An 18629-nucleotide genomic window follows, 5' to 3' on the forward strand; every position below is an offset into this window, starting at 1 on the left:
GACGCCTTTGTCTCCCCAGTGCTGATGTTTTACACATCGCACCATGCACTCATTTGAGGCTGAGTTGACCTAGGGGAGGCTCAGGACCCGTTCAAATAATCGTCACTGGTGTTGGTGGCCGCGAGCGGGAATCGAACTCAGGTCGCCGGGTTCGTAGCGTAGCGCGCTAACCGCTACACCACCGCTCCCACACACACACACACACGCCCACACACACGCACGCACGCACACACATCCAGAGAGAAGGTGGGGGGGGAGGGCTGCGCATCTCCTAAATAATCTGCAGCGGCGGCCTTTGTCTTTCCGCGTGAATTGCGGGGGGAACCTGGGTGTCCTGCGTGCGCTGTTTGCACAGTCGAGTGTTAACATGCCGTGCAAAAAAAAGGTAAACGAGGCACTCTCCACGCCGAGCTCAAGATTTGCTCCAACGGACTGGAAGAATGGACTGCAGTGAGAAGCGACACGCACGCGGCACGCACAAACACTCTCGCACTCACTCACGCACGCACGCTCACTCTCACGCACGTACTCACGCACGCACGCTCACTCTCACGCATGCTCACGCACGCACGCTAACTCTTACGCACACTCACGCATGCTCACGCACGCTAACTCTTACGCACACTCACGCATGCTCACGCACGCTAACTCTTACGCACACTCACGCATGCTCACGCACGCACAAAGACAACCATTCCCCACATCGCCTTCGCAGACTGTTGGGGTAAGTGCTGTTAGCAAGTACCCTACACGGAGACACGAAGGGGTGGGTGGCTAGAACCACACCCGACCGCCTTTGTCTCCCCAGTGGCGATGTTTACACACCAGATAGTCATTTAAGGCTGAGTCGACCTCGAGGAGGCCCAGGACCGGTTGAGATGATCGCCACCGGTGTTGACCGTGAGCCGGAATCGAACTCGGACGGCCGGGTTCGGAGAGCAGCGAGCCAACCTCTACACTACCGCTCCCCACTCATGCACGCGCGCACACTCACGCACGCACACTCACACCCACAATCACGCACGCACACTCATTCACGCACACTCATTCACGCACACTCATTCACGCACACTCACACCCACACGCACGCGCACACACACTCACGCACACACACACTCATGCACACACACTCACACCCGCACGCACGGCAGGCACACTCGCGGACGCACGCACACTCACGCACGCAAACGCACACTCACACCCAAACACACTCACGCCCACACACACATTCATGCACGCACACACACGCATGCACACGCACCCACACGCACGCATGCGCACACACACTCACGCACATACGCACACGCACACCCACACACACGTTACGCACACCCACCCACCCACACACACACACGCACACTCATGCACGCACACTCACACCCACACGCACGCAGGCACACTCATTCACGCACACGCACGCACGGCAGGCACACTCGCGGACGCGTGCAGACTCACGTACGCACACTCACACCCAAACACACTCACACACACCCACACGCACACACACGCACGCACACTCACCCACACTCACGCACACCCACCCACACGCACGCACACGCACTCACGCACCCACACACACTCACGCCCACACACCCACGCACACACACGCACACCCACACCCACGCGCACACACACGCACGTACACTCGCGGACGCGCGAGCGCGCCCCTGCGAGGCTGTCAGGCCTGGAGAGGCCGCGCTGTGATTGAGGCTCGCGGGTGATTGCCTCGCGTTATGGCCGCGCCACTTGACTGCGAGCAGCGCCTGGGGGGTCCTTGAACGCTTCACGGTGAAATTCCTCCAGCAGCCGACAACCAGGCAGGGTGCATTACACACGCGCAACAAGGCAGGGTGCATTACACACGCGCAACAAGGCAGCACGTGCATACGCTGCCTTGTGTATATACACGGCACTGCCTTGTGGCACGTACACATACGCACACGTGCACGCATGCATACGCACACAGACACGCACATGCGTGTGCATGCACACACGTGCACATGCAAGCACAAAGATCTTTCACAGACTGTTGGAGAAAGTGCTGTTAGCGAGCACTTTGGGAAGGCACGGCACGGCACACATCGGGGGTGGGTGGCCGGTCAGAACCACGCACGTCCGCCTTTGTCTTCCAAATTCTGGTTGTTTCAGACACCGCACGAGGAACTCATTTAATTAAGTCCGAGTCAATCTAAGGGGAGGCCCATCACCGGCTTGGATTTTCGTCACTGATGTTGGCTGTGAGCGGGAATCGAAAACGGGTAGCTTGGTTCGCAGCAGAGCGCGCTAACCACTACTCTACCGCTCCCCACATCTATACACACACGCACGCGTACACACACGTGCGCATGAACACACGCACACATACACGTACACACGTGTGCGCTCACACGTACAATACACGCACATAGATGCACGCGTACACATACGTACGTCCATACACGCGCGCACGTTTATATGGACTTGCAGTTACACAGTTAAGATGTGCGTAGCAAATTGTTATTGCATGCACTAGTAGTATAGTATTATACGTGCAAATTAGTTGTGCTGTTATTATTTCGGGTGGCACGGAGCCAAATACTCCAATGCAAGAGGCTGCTTTTATAAATTTAATATTAAAGTTTTCGAGAATGAGCGAGTATTTCCTGCGTAAATGATTGACATAATCGAGTATTTTAGATTATAATAAATAAAAAATGTCATATGTTTCACTCCACTGCTGGATAATGGCCTCCCCGCGCCGGTCGTGTTTGACCATGCTTCAGTGTGTAAGCGGGTCGCTGATGGGAGTGGGATGAGTCAGCATCGGCTCGACTGTCACTCACCATTTGCCGTGCGCCGTGGCTGCTTTAAAGTCGCAGTGCGCTGACCGCTGCGCCACCGCTCCCCCTGTGCGTGTCGCTGTCACGATGACCGCGGCACGCGCATCGCCCGTTGGTTCTCAACGTTTCGACGATGCGCGCGCACACGTTAGAAAATCGACTCCGATCATACACGGCGGATGTATTCGCGATAATATTCATTTTTACATGTATAATATCACCCATCGACGGCCTATAGATTTCAGCAAATCATTCGGCGTGCACATTTATTTACGGGGGTTTTTTTTTTGGGGGGGGGGTTCTTCCCAAATCTGGAATCGTCACCACGTCGTCGTCAGACGAGCGCGCTGAATGTCACATCGCAGACGCGACGCGACTACCGCCGAGGTGATTAAACCGCTCGCAAATTGAGAAGCCTCTGGCATTTCCTATATTAAAAACATGCACGCGCATCTAATTAGAGCCCCCCGCCCCCCCACACGCCCCACGCCAGCGGCGTGAAGAGGGCAACTTCACGATACGCATCAAGACGCGCACGCCTCTTCCGAGTGTCATTTATTTCAATTGTGCTCGAGTCGCACGTAGATTATCTCCGCATCAATAATTATTACCGGACGATAATTGATTTTTTTTTTACATTTATCCGTTTTTTCCCTGTCTATATCTGCATATGTTGTCCTTCCGCCGCACCTCCGATTAGCACGGTTGGCTACGTACGGTGCGAAAGAAGTCCAACATGCATACATTATATGGATAGACACCAAAACGCGAAAATGTATATATATAAAACGTTGCGTACATATACATGCAATGAATATGCAATGTTCGGCAATGTTACACTGTGTGCTTGCTGCCAAGCTCCAGATTCACGCATTGCGTGCTGCTATGGACGTACCTTGATTGGGAATTGAACTCCCGACGATCGTCTCGGGAGAGAGCGAGGGAGAGAGAGGAGAGAGGAGAGAGGGGAGAGAGAGAGGAGAGAGAGGAGAAAGAGAGGAGAGAGAGATGAGAGAGAGAGGAGAGAGAGGGGAGAGGGAGAGGAGAAAGAGGGGGGAGAGAGAGGGGAGAGAGAGATAGATGAGAGATAGAGGAGAGAGAGGAGAGACATAGATGAGAGAGATAGATCAGAGAGAGCAACGCTAAGAGCCTACGGTCGCCACAGCCAGCAGCGAGCATCCATCCCCTCTCGACCACGCGCCTTCACAGCCGTGATGAATAAAAAGGACAAATTATTCCGCCGTATCGCCCTTAGCAGACTGTTGGGGCACATGCTCTAAAGCCATCGCCTATGATGGCCGGCACGGCACACGTTTGGGGGTAGCTAACGCCACGCCCGACCGCCTTTGTCTCCCCAGTGCTGACGTTTAAGCACAGCGCAGCGGGCACTCGTTTAAGGACGAGGTGACCGACGGGTTAGGCATTGGACCGGTTCAAAGTTTCGCCCCTGGTGTTGGTAGCGCGGTGCGCTAACCGTAGCACTACCGCTCCCCACCACCACCAAAGTACTGTACGACCCTAAGCAACAACAACAACAACAAACGAATGGAACAGAAATGCGTAAAGGTGGAGCGAGATGAGCGCGGATCCGGCGACGAGCAGCTGCTGCTCCGGGCGTCCACGGCGGGAGCCTCCAGCGGGCGAGTGGCGCGCGGCCGATATGCACGGCGCATTTTGAGCCACCCACTCTTGTTTACCGACTTTGTTTATTCTTTATGTCACGAGGTTTTTATTTATATTGCCAGCGCGCGGCTTGTATATAATCTGCGGCACACAAAGAACCGTGATTTGGTAGGGCGATTCTGTGTCCGGGAGGAACCCAATTTTGCCAGTTTGATTTGCGCAGCGGCTCACACACACACACATATAAATATGCAGTAATTAGATAGGCAATACTTCCCTACACGTGCATGAGTAACTAAATTAATATATAATGCTGGGGGGGGAGAGGGGAGCGTGTATCGGTGGTACATATATATATGAACAAAGGCCAACCGCGGTTATTTCTTGACAACGTTTCATTACAAATCGCCACCCGGGGCACGCGCAGCGCACGTGGCGCTCTGCCGCCACAATCGGCGCTCGCTCCTCGTGGGTCGCCTGCACGGAACGCGCTCGTCCACTGGCCATAAACTCAGGCGCGCGCGCGCACGCAAAGATCCCCCGTATAACCCTAACAGACTGTTGGGACAAGTGCGTTCAGAGAGCCGCTGTGAAGGCCGGAACGGCACACGAGGAGGCGGGGGGGGTGGCCAACACTACGCTGGGCCGCCTTTGTCTTCCGAGTGGTGAAGTTCACACCAGGTACTCATTTAAGGCTGAGTCGACCGAGGGGGGGGGGCAGCACGGGTTCAGATAATCGTCACTGGTGTTGATGGCCGTGAGCGGGAATCAAACTCGGGTCGTAGGATTTGGAGCGCAGCGCGCTAACCGCTCCACCACCGCTCCCAGCAGACACAAACATAGGAATTCATTCGCTTGGTGGAGAGAGAGCGAGATGAGCGAGCGACGGATGGAAGGAGAGTGAGCGAGCGAGATTTGATGAGCTCTTTTGGTTGTAAGCGTCGGGCCCATTTCTTTGAGGTCGCTGTGTGCGAGCGCGCTCTCTCATCGGGGGTGCTTTGTGCGCAAATGAAACGCGTTTCACGGCTGCCTCCCCCTGCCGCACCACGTGTGTGTCCCGGTCGCCCCCCTCCTGCCGCACCACGTGTGTGTCCAGGCTGCCCCTCCCCGCACCACGTGTGTGTCCCCGTGCCGCCTACCCCCGCCGCACCACGTGTGTGTCACGGCTCCTACCACTACCGCACCACGTGTGTGTCACGGCTCCTACCACTACCGCACCACGTGTGTGTCACGGCTCCTACCCCCCCCCCCCCCCGCACAACGTGTGTGTCCAGGCTGCCCCCCCCCCCCCGAACCACGTGTGTGTCCCGGCCTCCTACCCCCTCCGCACCACGTGTGTATCACGCCGCCTACCACTACCGCACCACGTGTGTATCACGGCTCATACCACTACCGCACCACGTGTGTGTCCATGCCTCCTACCCCTACCGCACCACGTGTGTCCCCGTGCCGCCTCCCCCCCCCCCCGCACCACGTGTGTGTCACGGCTCCTACCCCTGCCGCACCACGTGTGTATCCAGGCCGCCTACCCCAGCCGCACCACGTGTGTGTCCCGGCCGGCGTGGCCACAGTTCCGAAGGCCCGTGCTGTACCGCCGCCCGAGACAATGCGCGGCACCACGGGACCCCGATCAGCGTATGCGGCGTGTCGCGCCCTGCGGGGAGTCCGTCCCGCGGCAATTGTCCGGATAGCCGCCCCCACCCACCCACCCCCCCAACTTCGTGCTCGCTGTTGCCCCCCCCCCACCCACAACCCCACACCGCCAAAGCACGAAACAGCTTTCGTGTGAACCCAACAAGATGTTCGGCCCGGGGGATCGGCATTGTGCAGGCGCGGTGAAGACGCGGGACCGCTCGCCCGGGGATTGGTGCACGCGACCCGCGCGTCTTTTATTTTTGTCGGCGTCTTTCTTGCTTCCTCGCCCTCGCTTTCATCTTCGCGTTTCCCCGCGGGGTTTCCATGTTATTATTATTTTTCTTGTTATTATTATTCTAAATATTATTATTGTTATTATTGTAATTATTCCACACGTTTTAGAGTGATCCTGCATCGGGCAGCGGTGCCTAAGCACAAATAACAAAATGAAAACAAACTCAACATCAACTCGCAAAAGGAATATATTTATTTAGAGTACCGGATGTAGCAGGCGATTTGTCGGGCAATTATCGCTATTTTTAAGAGCACGTGATTTGGACGATGGCGGCGGTTCCTATTGGGAGAATGATCGTGAATAAATATTTTTGGATGTTACTATCGTTGTGTGTTGAGATGTGTGTGTGTGTCTACATATATGTGTGTGTGTCTACATATGTGTGTGTGTGTGTACATGTGTGTGTGTATATAAGGAGCGGTTGGGCATTGGTTAGCGCGGTGCGCTAAAAACCCGGAGACCCGAGTTAGAATCCCGCTCATGACCAACATCAATGACGTTTATTTGAACTGGTCCAGGGCCTCCCCTAGGTCTACTCAGTCTTAAATGAGTACCTGATGCGGTATGTGTCAACATCGCCACTGGTATTGGCCACGCACCCACCCCTTCGTGTGCCTTGCGGGCCTTCATACGTTCTCGCTGACACTTGGCCCAACAGTCTGTGAAGGCTATACGGGGGATATTTGTCTTTGTATGTACTACGCGTCTTGGTGGATTCGTACATGGCAAATACAGCACTCGTGCACGCCGCAGCTCGCCGCTATTCCGGTGTCACGCATGACGGAGGCGGCACTAAGCATGACGTCGGTGAATTTCGTATTTCCAAGATGTTCATATTTTCAACAAGAAGCGTCTGAAACCAATTATCAATGTAATACGTTGTACGCCGGCTGGAACATGCGTACGCACATCGCTTTACCCGCCCTGGGTACAATATCTGTGCGCACGCAGTACATGCCGACACGTGCAGTCTATAGACACATACAGTCTACACAGACACATGCAGTCTACACAGATACGTGCAGTCTACACAGACACGTGCAGTCATCTTCGCTAACGTTGTTGCCATATCCGTCATATATCAACATTGAAGGAAGCCTCACACTTGCTGATGAGACACCAAGGTGTCGAAACCGGCGCGGAGTTTTGCTCGCCGTGAAATCAACGCCGCTGATGGCATGCACCCCACCACCACCACCACCTCCACCAACCAGCGAAGGCCGCGTGTGTGCGCGACTGCTGCTGCTGCTGATGTGCTGTGTAAAGTTCCACGGTTGCGTCGTTTTATTATGTTTCACGCAGAGAGGCGGATGTGTGAAGGCGACATGCACGGTCCGCTCACATTACTTCGTTACGTACCGAATTAGGTCACTAATAAGAATAACGAACAGTCCGTGGCCAATCTACTTGTAAATTTCGTTTTATATAAAAAATCAAATTAGGTCACTTTTAAAACCGCTGCGTTCTAACGAGTGTTAATTCACGAGTGTTAATTAACGAGTGTTAATTAACGAGTGGTATCTTCTTGGTTCTTTCGGTAAAGTCACGTAAAAGGGAAGTAATAAAATAATAAAATAATTCTGACGACGTTTCGGCCACAACGCAAGCAGCCGTCCTCAGGTGAAGAGCAGGTCTGTCAGAAAGACAGACCTGTGAGGACGGCTGCTTGCGTTGTGGCCGAAACGTCGTGAGAATTATTTTATTATGTTTTATTTTTTTATTATTTTATTACTTCCCTTCTACGTGATTTTACCGAAAGAACCAAAACGATGAATCCCTGCAGTCACGAAAGCTTGAAATCGAAATTTAACGAGTGGTAATTCACGCCAAGCGAGTCGAACCCTTCGACCTCAATCGCCGTACAGCTCCCGGCTTCAACGGCGAAGAGCGCCGCTGCAGAAGGCGTGTCGCAGCGTGTCCCGTATGTGCATGTCTTTGTATGTTGAACTTCTTTCGTACCCTACGTAGTCAACCGTGTTCATCGGAGGTTGCGGGGGCAGCACAACAAACGAAACACTACAACTCTCAAGAAATTCGCTTTCGACGTAAGAGTGCATTGCTCCAGTGGCTTCCCAATATCGGAGAGAAGAGCGTTCCAGACGGCCGCAGAAGCGCATCTGAAAGCGCCACGCGAAGCAGTGGCCGTCCTTGTTCAACGGTTAGCCAAACGCCGTTCTTTTTTGGCGAACCCGTTGACGTCTCACCATTGAACGTCGTTTCGCAAATACGTCGTCACCTTGTTTGACGCCACTGCCTGAGCCGCACACTTACGTCGCTGACCGCATCGTCCATCCTTTCTTGTATGCGTCGCCTCAACCTTCGCCTCGTCCACCTACTCTGTACATTGCTGTTAATTGATTTACGTCGTTTCGATATTCGTCGTCGCAGCATTCAGCAACGCATCGCCGACGTATCGACCCAACAAACAACCAGCGTTCAATTCCCGGCCATGTGATATGACAAACGATCCCGTGTGTCACCGTTCACCAAACGGCAATGTGACCAGCATGGTGAAGCATGGTCAAACAACACAGCGGGAGGCGGAGGAAACCTTCATCCAGCAGTAGATTAACAATGTGCTGTTCATTATTATGAATATTCGGCAGATGTGCCGTGCACACGTTCGTGTAGCTTTTTACGTGGACATGCGCACGATACTAAAAATACCATATAACAATGTAAAATATAGAAATAAAGTGAGTGACCACCTTACATTATTCTATTTAAATGTACGAAAGTTTTCTCCAACACAAATTCACTTATCCTGTCTTCATTACCTGTACTTGAGAATCTGAATATTTATTTACACTGGAGGAATCCGATGAGCAATAAAGCTATGTTTCACAGATGCTCAGCAGGAACGGGTCAGAACGTTACAACAACAACAAACAATACAAAAACAAAGATAGCAGTGCAAGGTACATGAAGCTTCAGGTGGTGATCCACACGCACTGCCAAAATTTAGCATCAAGCACGAATGCAATGATGGACACCACCCTTGCTGTCGCCGCATATAAATATACCAACGTCAAGTGATGCCTTGCAGCAGCTTGGTCCATGCTGTTCTCTTCCCACGTGCGGCGTTTCGATCACCCGACGTAAATAGTGAAGAGATGCACGTGTAATATCAATGTAAACAAACACAAATACCGCGCCCCCCCCTCCACCTTTCATTACCCGTATGTGCAAGTGATCGCAGTGTCTCGGAAAACAATTGGATAGCATGTTGTCTGTGATTTGCGTGGCGTAGATGTCTGGACTTTCAAACGGCGTGGGCGTTGCATCGTTTTATTCACCATTTTTGCCAGACATCCTCAACCCATTTCCGGACGAAACCCACGTTACTTCACCGCGCTGATCTGCGAGGATTGATGGAACGGCAGGGTACCGTGCAGGAACCGGTGCTGAGATCACTTGCCGCTCAGCGATATCAGCCGTTGGCTTGGGCTCAAACTCGGGTTTGGCTTGGGTGCCCATAACGCAGCTCGCCAACAAACTGGGCCACCATAAAACCGTCGGACTATAGTTTTAAGGCAATGCGCCGGGCGGGTGGTGGTGGTGGTGGTGGGGACGACGACGACACACGTGTACACACGTATCGCGAACGTGTCAGTCTGCGCGCATGTACAGAGACACGGTAACGTTGTGTTCATATCAACAGCATGTTTCATTTATTTGCATATAAGATTAAACCAATAGGAACGCCACTTGTCTTCGCTGCGCGCTAATCAACACATATATATATATATACACACACACATCGCAACGATTTTCAACGAAATTAAATAATGTGTTCATCCAGTGCTGGACTTAGACCATCTTATAAATAACGCACGCACACGAAAAAAACAACAGAAAAAATAGAGAAATAAAAACACACGCGTGTGTGTGTGTGTGTGCGTGTGAGAGTTTCACTATCCGAGCTCGCGTGAACTGAACGAGACGGGAGACGTCGCCGTTTAGACGCACAGTCGCGTACAATGGTAACAACGCGGGCAGACGACGCATTGTTGTTACTCGCTCGATAAGTTAGCGCGGCTCTCCTTGAGATTATTGCCTGTTCGCAAAGTGAAAGAAACAAAGGTGACGTTCATCCGTTGGACCGCATCGCACGATGTCGGCAGTCCGGAGCGCGTCGATTGACGTCATTGTCGTTGTTGTTTGTACATTATACAGATTGTGTGTAGAGAGAGAGAGGAGAAGAAAAAAACCATCACTACATGCCTATTATACACGGTCAAAGAGAACACACGTTCGCGTTTACACACACGCACGCACGCGCGCACGCAATGTCGTTTCAAGTCGTTCACAGCCTGCGAAACGTGGAAACCCGGAGGGACACGCGCGCTGTCGCCGTGCGTATCCGCGCGTGCGTGTGAATGTACAAGATGCAGTATAGACATGCCGCAGGAATAGACAGGGGGGAGAGGGGGGACCAAAGGTTTATTTTTGAGCTAAAATGCAAATACTTTTCGCATGTATACCAGAATATGTATATATATGTATTGTGTCAAAGTTGGGTTTTCTCATACGATGCGTATTTCCATTATGCACGCTTGGGAGAGGTGACTGCTACATTTTTATTTGACCTCTCTCCATCTCTCTCGCTCCCTCTTGTTTTCTTTAATTGCGTAAAACGGGAGATCGTTCATTTGGGGGGGGGGGTGGGAAGCAGTGGGGAAGGGAGCAGGTGAGGTTGGGTGGGAGAGAGAGGGTGGGGGGCCTTTACGAGGAATTCATGATGGGTCTGGAATACACACCTTGGTAGTACGCCGTCTCATTGGACATCGAGGACGGCTCAAGCGCCGATTTCACGGACATGGAGCCCAGCGAGAGGCTATTGCCCATGCTGCCGCCGTAGCCATGCGGGTACTGCTGCATGGCCTGCTCATAGGCTTTGAGGTCCATTTTGTGATGGTGGCTCTGCTGCTCGGACGACATGAGGTTGGTGATGGAGAACGGGTGGTTGAAGGAGTAACGCGGGTCCGCCTTCAAGTGAGCCGCCGTCTCGGCTGACGTTACGTGCACGAGATGCGCCGCGTGCGACAGCATCGACTGCGCTTGGGACGCAGGCGACGGGGAACCATCGGCCCCCGGGTGTCCTCCTATCACGTGCTGATGCTGTTGCTGATGCTGCTGTTGTTGCTGCTGCTGCTGGTGTTTCATGTCCGCTATGCCGGATTTCATCTGCTCCATGCTGGGCGGGCTGTCGCTGTCGTGAACGCCGATCGAGTCGTCCACGTGCGCGCCGTCGACGCTTGAGTGTCTCGAGTTCGTGGCGTCCTGCGCCGACTTGGGGCCCATCTTCCTGTCGCACTTGAAGCGCTTCTGCCTGCGCAGGTAGCAGCCGTTCTCGAACATGTTGCCCGAGTCCGGGTGGAGCGCCCAGAAGGAGCCCTTGCCCGGCTTGTCGGGCGAGCGCGGCACCTTGACGAAACAGTCGTTGAAGGAGAGCGAGTGCCGGATAGAGTTCTGCCAGCGCTGCTGGTTCTGCCGGTAGAAGGGGAAGAGGTCCATGATCCACTGGTAGATCTCGTTGAGCGTCATCATCTTGTTGGGCGCCTGCTGGATGGCCATGGTGATGAGCGAGATGTACGAGTACGGCGGCTTGGCGTGCGTGTAGCTGCGCCGGTAGCTCTTGGGATCCCGCGCGCGGTTCAGGTTGCCTTGCGCGTACGACATCTGGCTCATGGTGGCGGGGCTCATGGCGCCGTACGCCGCCGAGTAGCTGTTGATGGAGCCGCCCTGGGCCCCCATGGGGCTCATGCTGGCCCCCATGGCGGGGATGCCCCCGGCCGAGCCCATGGCGCCGCCCGGCCCGGCCATGCTGGACAGGGAGCCGGCCCCCATCGCCGTGTTCACGTAGCCCATGTTTGGCGAGCCGGCGCTCAGGTTCGCCGAGGAGCTGAGCGAGCTCACGCCGCTCATGTAGCCGTTCATGCCGCCCATGCCCATCCCGTTGTTCATGCTGCTCACCGTGGGGTACACCTTGGGACAGGAAAACATAGCGGCAGCGGAGGGCACCGGGATTATTCACGCGATTTGCTTGCGCGCGCGCGTTGTGCCGCGCGTTGTGCCGTGCGTACGGCCAGCTACTTATTCGGGGGCACAGTGAATCGAGAGAGAGAGAGCGCGGCTAACGAAGTGCCCCCCACCCCCCTTTTTCCGCGTGTCAGTGGCTACGAGGCAGCGGTTGACAGGACGAGAGGAGTCAAGGGGTGGCCGTGCGGCGTCGTAACGAGCGGTGATGTCGCGTCGCTCGCTCGCTGCTGCTGCTGCCCGGGCGGGCGGGCGGGCAGGCGGCCTGGAGCGGCGGCGGGTGGAGACCGTGAGAATGAGGGTGCTTGCAGAGTGTCGTCATTAGGGGAGTGTGGGCGGGGGCCCCCCACCAACACCACCTAGCGCCCCCCCCCCCCACATCAATTCACCACCGCCATCCTCCCCGTCCTTACGCTGTGCTTCTCCCCCCCCCCTCCCCCACCATCGTAGTACTTTTATCGTGGGCAAAATGCATCCCAGAGAAACTAAGAGCGTACTGAGCAACGTGGAGTTTGGTGTGCGAGTGTGGAACTGCAGTGGCACAGACGCACCCCGTGGTTCTGTGCAGTTCAACACGTTAAATAAATTAGCTCTCACACACACGCGCGCACAGGTGCATACATACATATACCTACACACGTGTGTGTGTGTACACATATAACCCGGCCTTTGTGTATACACTGAGCAGCGGATAACATTTATTTACAAAGGGCCACGAAGTTTACGTCGGCAAATCGCCAAATATCAAAAGATTTCGTTTGAAGCCAATACCACCGCTGGCTGCACGTGTTTAAATACGCCGCGGCAATGCCCCCCCCCCTTGTTTGGGGATAAGAGAATCAATCTGTTAGGGCGTGAAGGCGAGGGGATGAGCCGTGCGCATCGCCGCTCTCCCGAACGACAGCACGCAGCCTCAGCGAACGAGCGGCGCTACCGAGGAATGAATCGACCTCCCGTAACAACATAAAAAAGACCCACAGCGAGACGCAATCTTTTGCCAAGTGCGTAATCGCACTTTTCCAATTACATCGTCAAATCGCGCTTACCAATTGTCGCCAGCCGAGCGACGGTGCAACGCAGCACGTTTTCACGCGAGCGCGCACGCACGCACGCACGACGCTCACTCATTCACTCGCTCACTCACTCACCTCCGACGTGTCCATGTAGTAGCTGTTCCAGTCTGTCACCTCGTGTCCTTCCATTTTCACTGATCCTAGAAGACTCGGGGCTAGGTGCATGGCCGGGGGCTTAGATAATGGTGTGAAATAATATCCTCGCTTTTTTTGGACGGGGGGGGGGGAGTTCGTTGTCCTTTGCGTTGCTACTCCTGCTGCTGCTGTTGCTTTCTTTCTTCCGTAATAAGGAACGAATAAATAACAGATCACTGCCCAACCATCACCCCCCCCCCCCCTTTAGGCAATCGCCTCCCCCGCTCACGTGGCGAGAGAGAGGCACGCGACTCGCGCCTGCACCTGAGGAGCGCCGTGCGAACTGATCTAGAGCTGCTGCTACTGCTGCTACTGCTGCTACTGCTGCGTGTGTGTGTGCGTCCCGCTCGCTGTCTGCTCGCTGCCTGTTGGCTGCCACCGCTGCTGCTGCTGCCGCTGCTGCTGCCTGTCGCGGCCACCCTCGCTCGTGGAATGCCGCTCGCGGAGGCGCGCGCGCGCGCGTGGTGGTGGTGGTGGGATGGAGTGGCGCGCATGGGCGTGTGGGGCAGCGTTTAAAACGACGCACGCTCCCTTTGCCTGGAAGCGCCCTTACCCCCTCGTCGCGCGCGCGCGCGCGCCTCTCTCTCGCCGATTTGAATAATCAGCTCACACCTATAGGGCGCCGCTGCTGCTGCTGCTGCTGCGTCTAACGTTGCTGCTGCTGTCTTACACGGGGGTCTACCACACTCATTGTGTAGCTGCCCTAAACCAGGCCCGGAGCTCGAACACAATGAGCGCTTTTGCAATATTACGGCAGATCCTAATCTCGTAATTACTACTTATACACATCGACTCGATTGTTAGACTGTCGCTCGCCACTGCCCCAGGCTACTTGGTACATTGTGTGCGTGTGTGTGTTTTTTACACGCGCGCGTGTGTGTGTGTGTGTAATTGAAGGTGCCTTGCTATCAGCACTCGTTTCAACAACCTGGAAGGGTTATACGGGGGATCTTTGTCTTTGTGTAACTAAATTGGTTTTAGTAGCGCTGACGGCCGTCTGTTCGCGAGTGTGCGCAGTTTAATTGAATTTGTGGATAATCTATAGTGAATCTAAAGTTATAGATTGCCCACATAAAAACACCGGGAGCAAGAGAGACGGGGTCTGCTCTTTGTTAGTTGACCATCCGTTAGCAGCTCGAGTAATTCACGACACACTCGCTTTGTTATAATCCGACCTGTGTAATACAAACACCCACGGCGCGGGCATGATCAGCGCGCTTCAGCCATCCACACGTTTCAATCCCTATAGGGTATAGTGAATTATTAATGATACATATAATCGATCCACTGCTGGATGGAAACTTTCACAACGTCCCCCTCCCCCCCCAACGCCGGATTTGTTTGACCATGCTTCACCGTGCTGGTCCGGTTGGTTGCAATGAGGGACGCACGATTGGTGAAGTCTTAACTCGCCACTGATGTTAGCCGGGAATTTAGCTCAGCTCGCCGGGTTCGAAGCACAGTGCGACGAGAAGCGTTGCCCCGATCGCTGTGTATTTACATTGTGTAAGTTGTAGATTTAACGACGCCGACAAAGACAACTCCCGTGTAGCCTTAACAGACTATTGGGGTAAGTGCTGTTAGCGAGTAGCAGTAACTATGAAGGCCGGCACGGCACACGAGGGGGGTGTGTCGCCAGCACCACGCCCGGACCGCCTTTGTCTCCCTAGTCGCGACCATTTATAGAGAGACAGTAATTTGTCCATCGAAGGCCCAGCGATACACACCGTGACATTCGTAGCTGTGGTCTTCCGTTGATGACCACGCGACATTGCGCAACAGAAATTCACATCCCAATTGTAAATCCACTGCTGGGTGAAGGCATCGCCATACTTTCGCTCGACATTATGGGGGGGGGGGGGGGGTGTTCACATAAATAATTAAGTAAATATATAAAGTTGGACCCCGATTTACAACTCCCCCTTATTCGTCGTTTCGCGAATGCGTCGTCACTTGATTGAACACCGCTACCCGATTTGCATCTCCTCAACCCCACGCTTACGTCGCTGACAGCAGCAGCAGCAGCAGCAGCAGCGTCGTCGTCCGTCCTGTCTCGTTATCCGTCGCCTTTCAGCCTTCGCCACCGACTACGACCCTGTACATCGCTTTGATTCGCGTCGTTTCGATATTCGTCGTCGCACATTTCAGGAACGCATCCCCGACGTAATCCGGGGTACGAATGGATCGTTTTTTTTGTCAAATGACGGTTACGTGAAACGTAGGTCGATGAACTTCATGGAACTGGCCTCAATCTAGCGGGACTCGAGACGAAGCGCGTCTTAAGACTCCACGAGCCTTTGCTAGAATACAAACAAATAGCCCGGCACATTCGTCATTATCACTGCCTGGCAAAATAAAAAAAAAGGAAATCATTTTCGACGTGGCTGGGAAATAATAGGTGGTCTGCTGCGTTACACACCGTTACATTGATGGCGTGTAACGAGCAAATCGACAGACGTCGTGAGATGACTCTGCAACGCTGCCGGTGCTGCTGAAACGATAATAAATTGGCCACGTTTGCTCATCACGTGACCACATTTCTTAATTGGCTGTGTCGGGTGGAGGAGGATTTACGACACACACATTTTAATTTACGCGATCTGACCTCCCCCTCACCCCCTCCCTCCTAAAACAAACCCCAACTATGAATCATAATGTTCGTCGCAAAAATACGGATATGTTTTAATTACGGGTGATCAGTATAAACTGATAGTCGACATGCGTTTTCAATCTATGCACACAAATACGTCCACAAAGGAGATGGAGCGCGATTAAAGAAATGGGCTCGTGTGCGGGTGCTCGGGCGTGATGTCATCACGTCGCCAGGATCGCGAGAAATGATGAAGGATTTGGGATGCCTTCATCTAGCAGCAGATTGGCCATGGCTGCTGCTGATGATGGGCTTATTATACAATCGAATTACAATCTTTGTTCCACGGGCAAAAGGCGCAGCCCTGCGATTGATCGCTCACGTCACTGCTGCTGGAAGGTGCCTCCACTTGAAGGAGCTCCAGGGAGCCCTACAAGAGGACATTTGGCCTACCACTCCGCGTTTAGCTCGACGTCTTGGAAAAGGTGGTGAGAGTAACCAACACTTTACCCCACCACACACGACCTGCCGATCAACTCCCCAACTACTATCGTGTCCCCCTGCCCCCCCCTCCGCTCCCTCCCCCCCCTTTAAAATTAACATTTCAGCCAGCAAAGTTCACGCTTTTATAAGCCACGCATCCCTTTGTGCGACGGCGAAATGGGAAAATAGTTCGCATTGAGTTTCGGGCGCCTCTGGTAACAATCCCAGGTCCCTCCGTCTCGCCGTGACGAGCCGCCTTTGAACCCTTCAACACGCCGTGGATTTTTTTGTTGTTTTTTTGTTGTTGCGAGGTTTGCCGTCCGTGGGCTGCCACGGCAGCCTGAGCCAGGCAACCACTGCTACACTGCAAAGGCGCCACCAACGCCGCACCTCCTACGAGCACGGGTGGCTACGCACGGTGCGAAAGAAGTTCAACGGATATAAATTCGTATGCGCGCAGAGTTTTTTTCAGATTTTTTTTTTTGTTGTTGCACTGAAATCTTGCAATGATCATCGTCGTGATCGTCATCAGCAGTAGCAGCCATTAACAATCCACTGCTGGATGAAGGCCTCCCCCAAACCGACCCCATCTCTCACGATCCTGCGATACAACAATCCCTCCAGCCACCTGCACACGTGAACTGATTCCATCACTCCATCTCCTTCGGTGCAAGCCCTCTCTCGCCAATCTAATGAGTCACGCGTCTATACTTTTTGATCAGGCGTATCCTGCATTGGGATATTTGGCCGCATCCAATAGGTTCCAACCCATTGTCGATTAATTCTTACACAGCCGAAGGCGTGGCCACAACCATGTCGGTCGTGAAAGTGTGTTTGACCATACTTCATCGTGCACATCTGTGTGGGTTACTGAAGGGGGGGTGGGGGCCTCAGAAGCAATTCTGATGTACCACTCCCAGCTGATGTTAAGCGTGGTCGGAAATCGAACTCAGGTCGGCTCGCTTCATGGCACATTGCGCTAACCATTGCGTCACCGCTGCCCCCAATTCATCCCTGTACGATGATGGCGCACGCCGCTGAACCAGCACTGTGGAGACAGCGAGGCGTTGGTGGATCACCGAAATGCATGCTGAATCTCCTATCACGCTGGGCGTCTCGGAGCCGTAGCCTGGCTCGCCACGACAAGGCGGTACAGCAAATGTGGACCCCCCCCCCCCCCCCCCACCGCCTGTCCCATCTACATGTAGATAGAGGAGGAGTCGGCATTCTGCGGCTCTTTAAGGACCGCTTCGCGAAGTTCTGAACGTGCATTGGCGGCTCTTGAAATTCTGAGGATTTTTTTTACCGAATTCGTAAAGAAATGGCTCTTCTTGTTTTATTTTGATTTCCGACCGCCGAGATAGAGTGTTTCCCCCTCGCACGTGTGAGTGTTCTCCGGGCGCTCCGGTTCCCTCCCCCCTTAACATATCGGGGACCGCAGAGCTTAGGCAATTGTTGGCACCAGGCTCATTACGTGGCGGTCTTGCAGCTGCCTCCTCTGCACCTCGGGATCGTCCCCTCCTCTCACAGCAAATATCGTGCTGGCGGCGCGTTACGCATTGAAATCATTATTGATATTAATTATGGTGCATGAGAGAGATATGGAGTGTGTGCACACGCACGCACACGCGCGTGCAATTCAAATGTTTGTTGCGGATGTAAGTGTAATATATAGAAAAATAAACATTTAAAAACATTCCAGCACAGAGTTACTTTTAAAGGCAGCGAGCGGTAACGATGAAGGCAAGAGGTAATGATATTACGTTTTAAATTAATTTGTGTTTATTCACCACTGTTCAACCGATCTCTCAATATTTGTTTTCAAATTTACAACGCAAATAGCACGTGAGCTGCGCCCTTGTCTCCAAAATAGTTTGCACGCATCGCTGTTTGTCGTTGATTATTATCTATGCCGAGGGTTTTTATATTCGCAACGG

The 18629-nt window shown here is 53.6% G+C and overlaps 1 protein-coding gene across 1 annotated transcript; it reads right to left on the bottom strand.

The window, feature by feature from the left end:
- Positions 1–10081: 10081 nt before the first annotated feature.
- Positions 10082–14162, bottom strand: FOXA2 (forkhead box A2). The gene is made up of 2 exons (XM_061558757.1): positions 13560–14162; positions 10082–12360 (listed from the first exon to the last, which is right to left on the bottom strand). The coding sequence occupies exons 1-2, from the start codon at positions 13647–13649 to the stop codon at positions 11098–11100; spliced, it is 1353 nt and encodes a 450-aa protein (XP_061414741.1). The 5' UTR covers positions 13650–14162; the 3' UTR covers positions 10082–11097.
- Positions 14163–18629: the final 4467 nt, after the last annotated feature.

This window comes from Lethenteron reissneri, chromosome 25 (assembly GCF_015708825.2).
Source record: "Lethenteron reissneri isolate LAM-NWPU_2019-01 chromosome 25, ASM1570882v1, whole genome shotgun sequence".
Lineage (NCBI taxonomy): Eukaryota > Metazoa > Chordata > Hyperoartia > Petromyzontiformes > Petromyzontidae > Lethenteron > Lethenteron reissneri.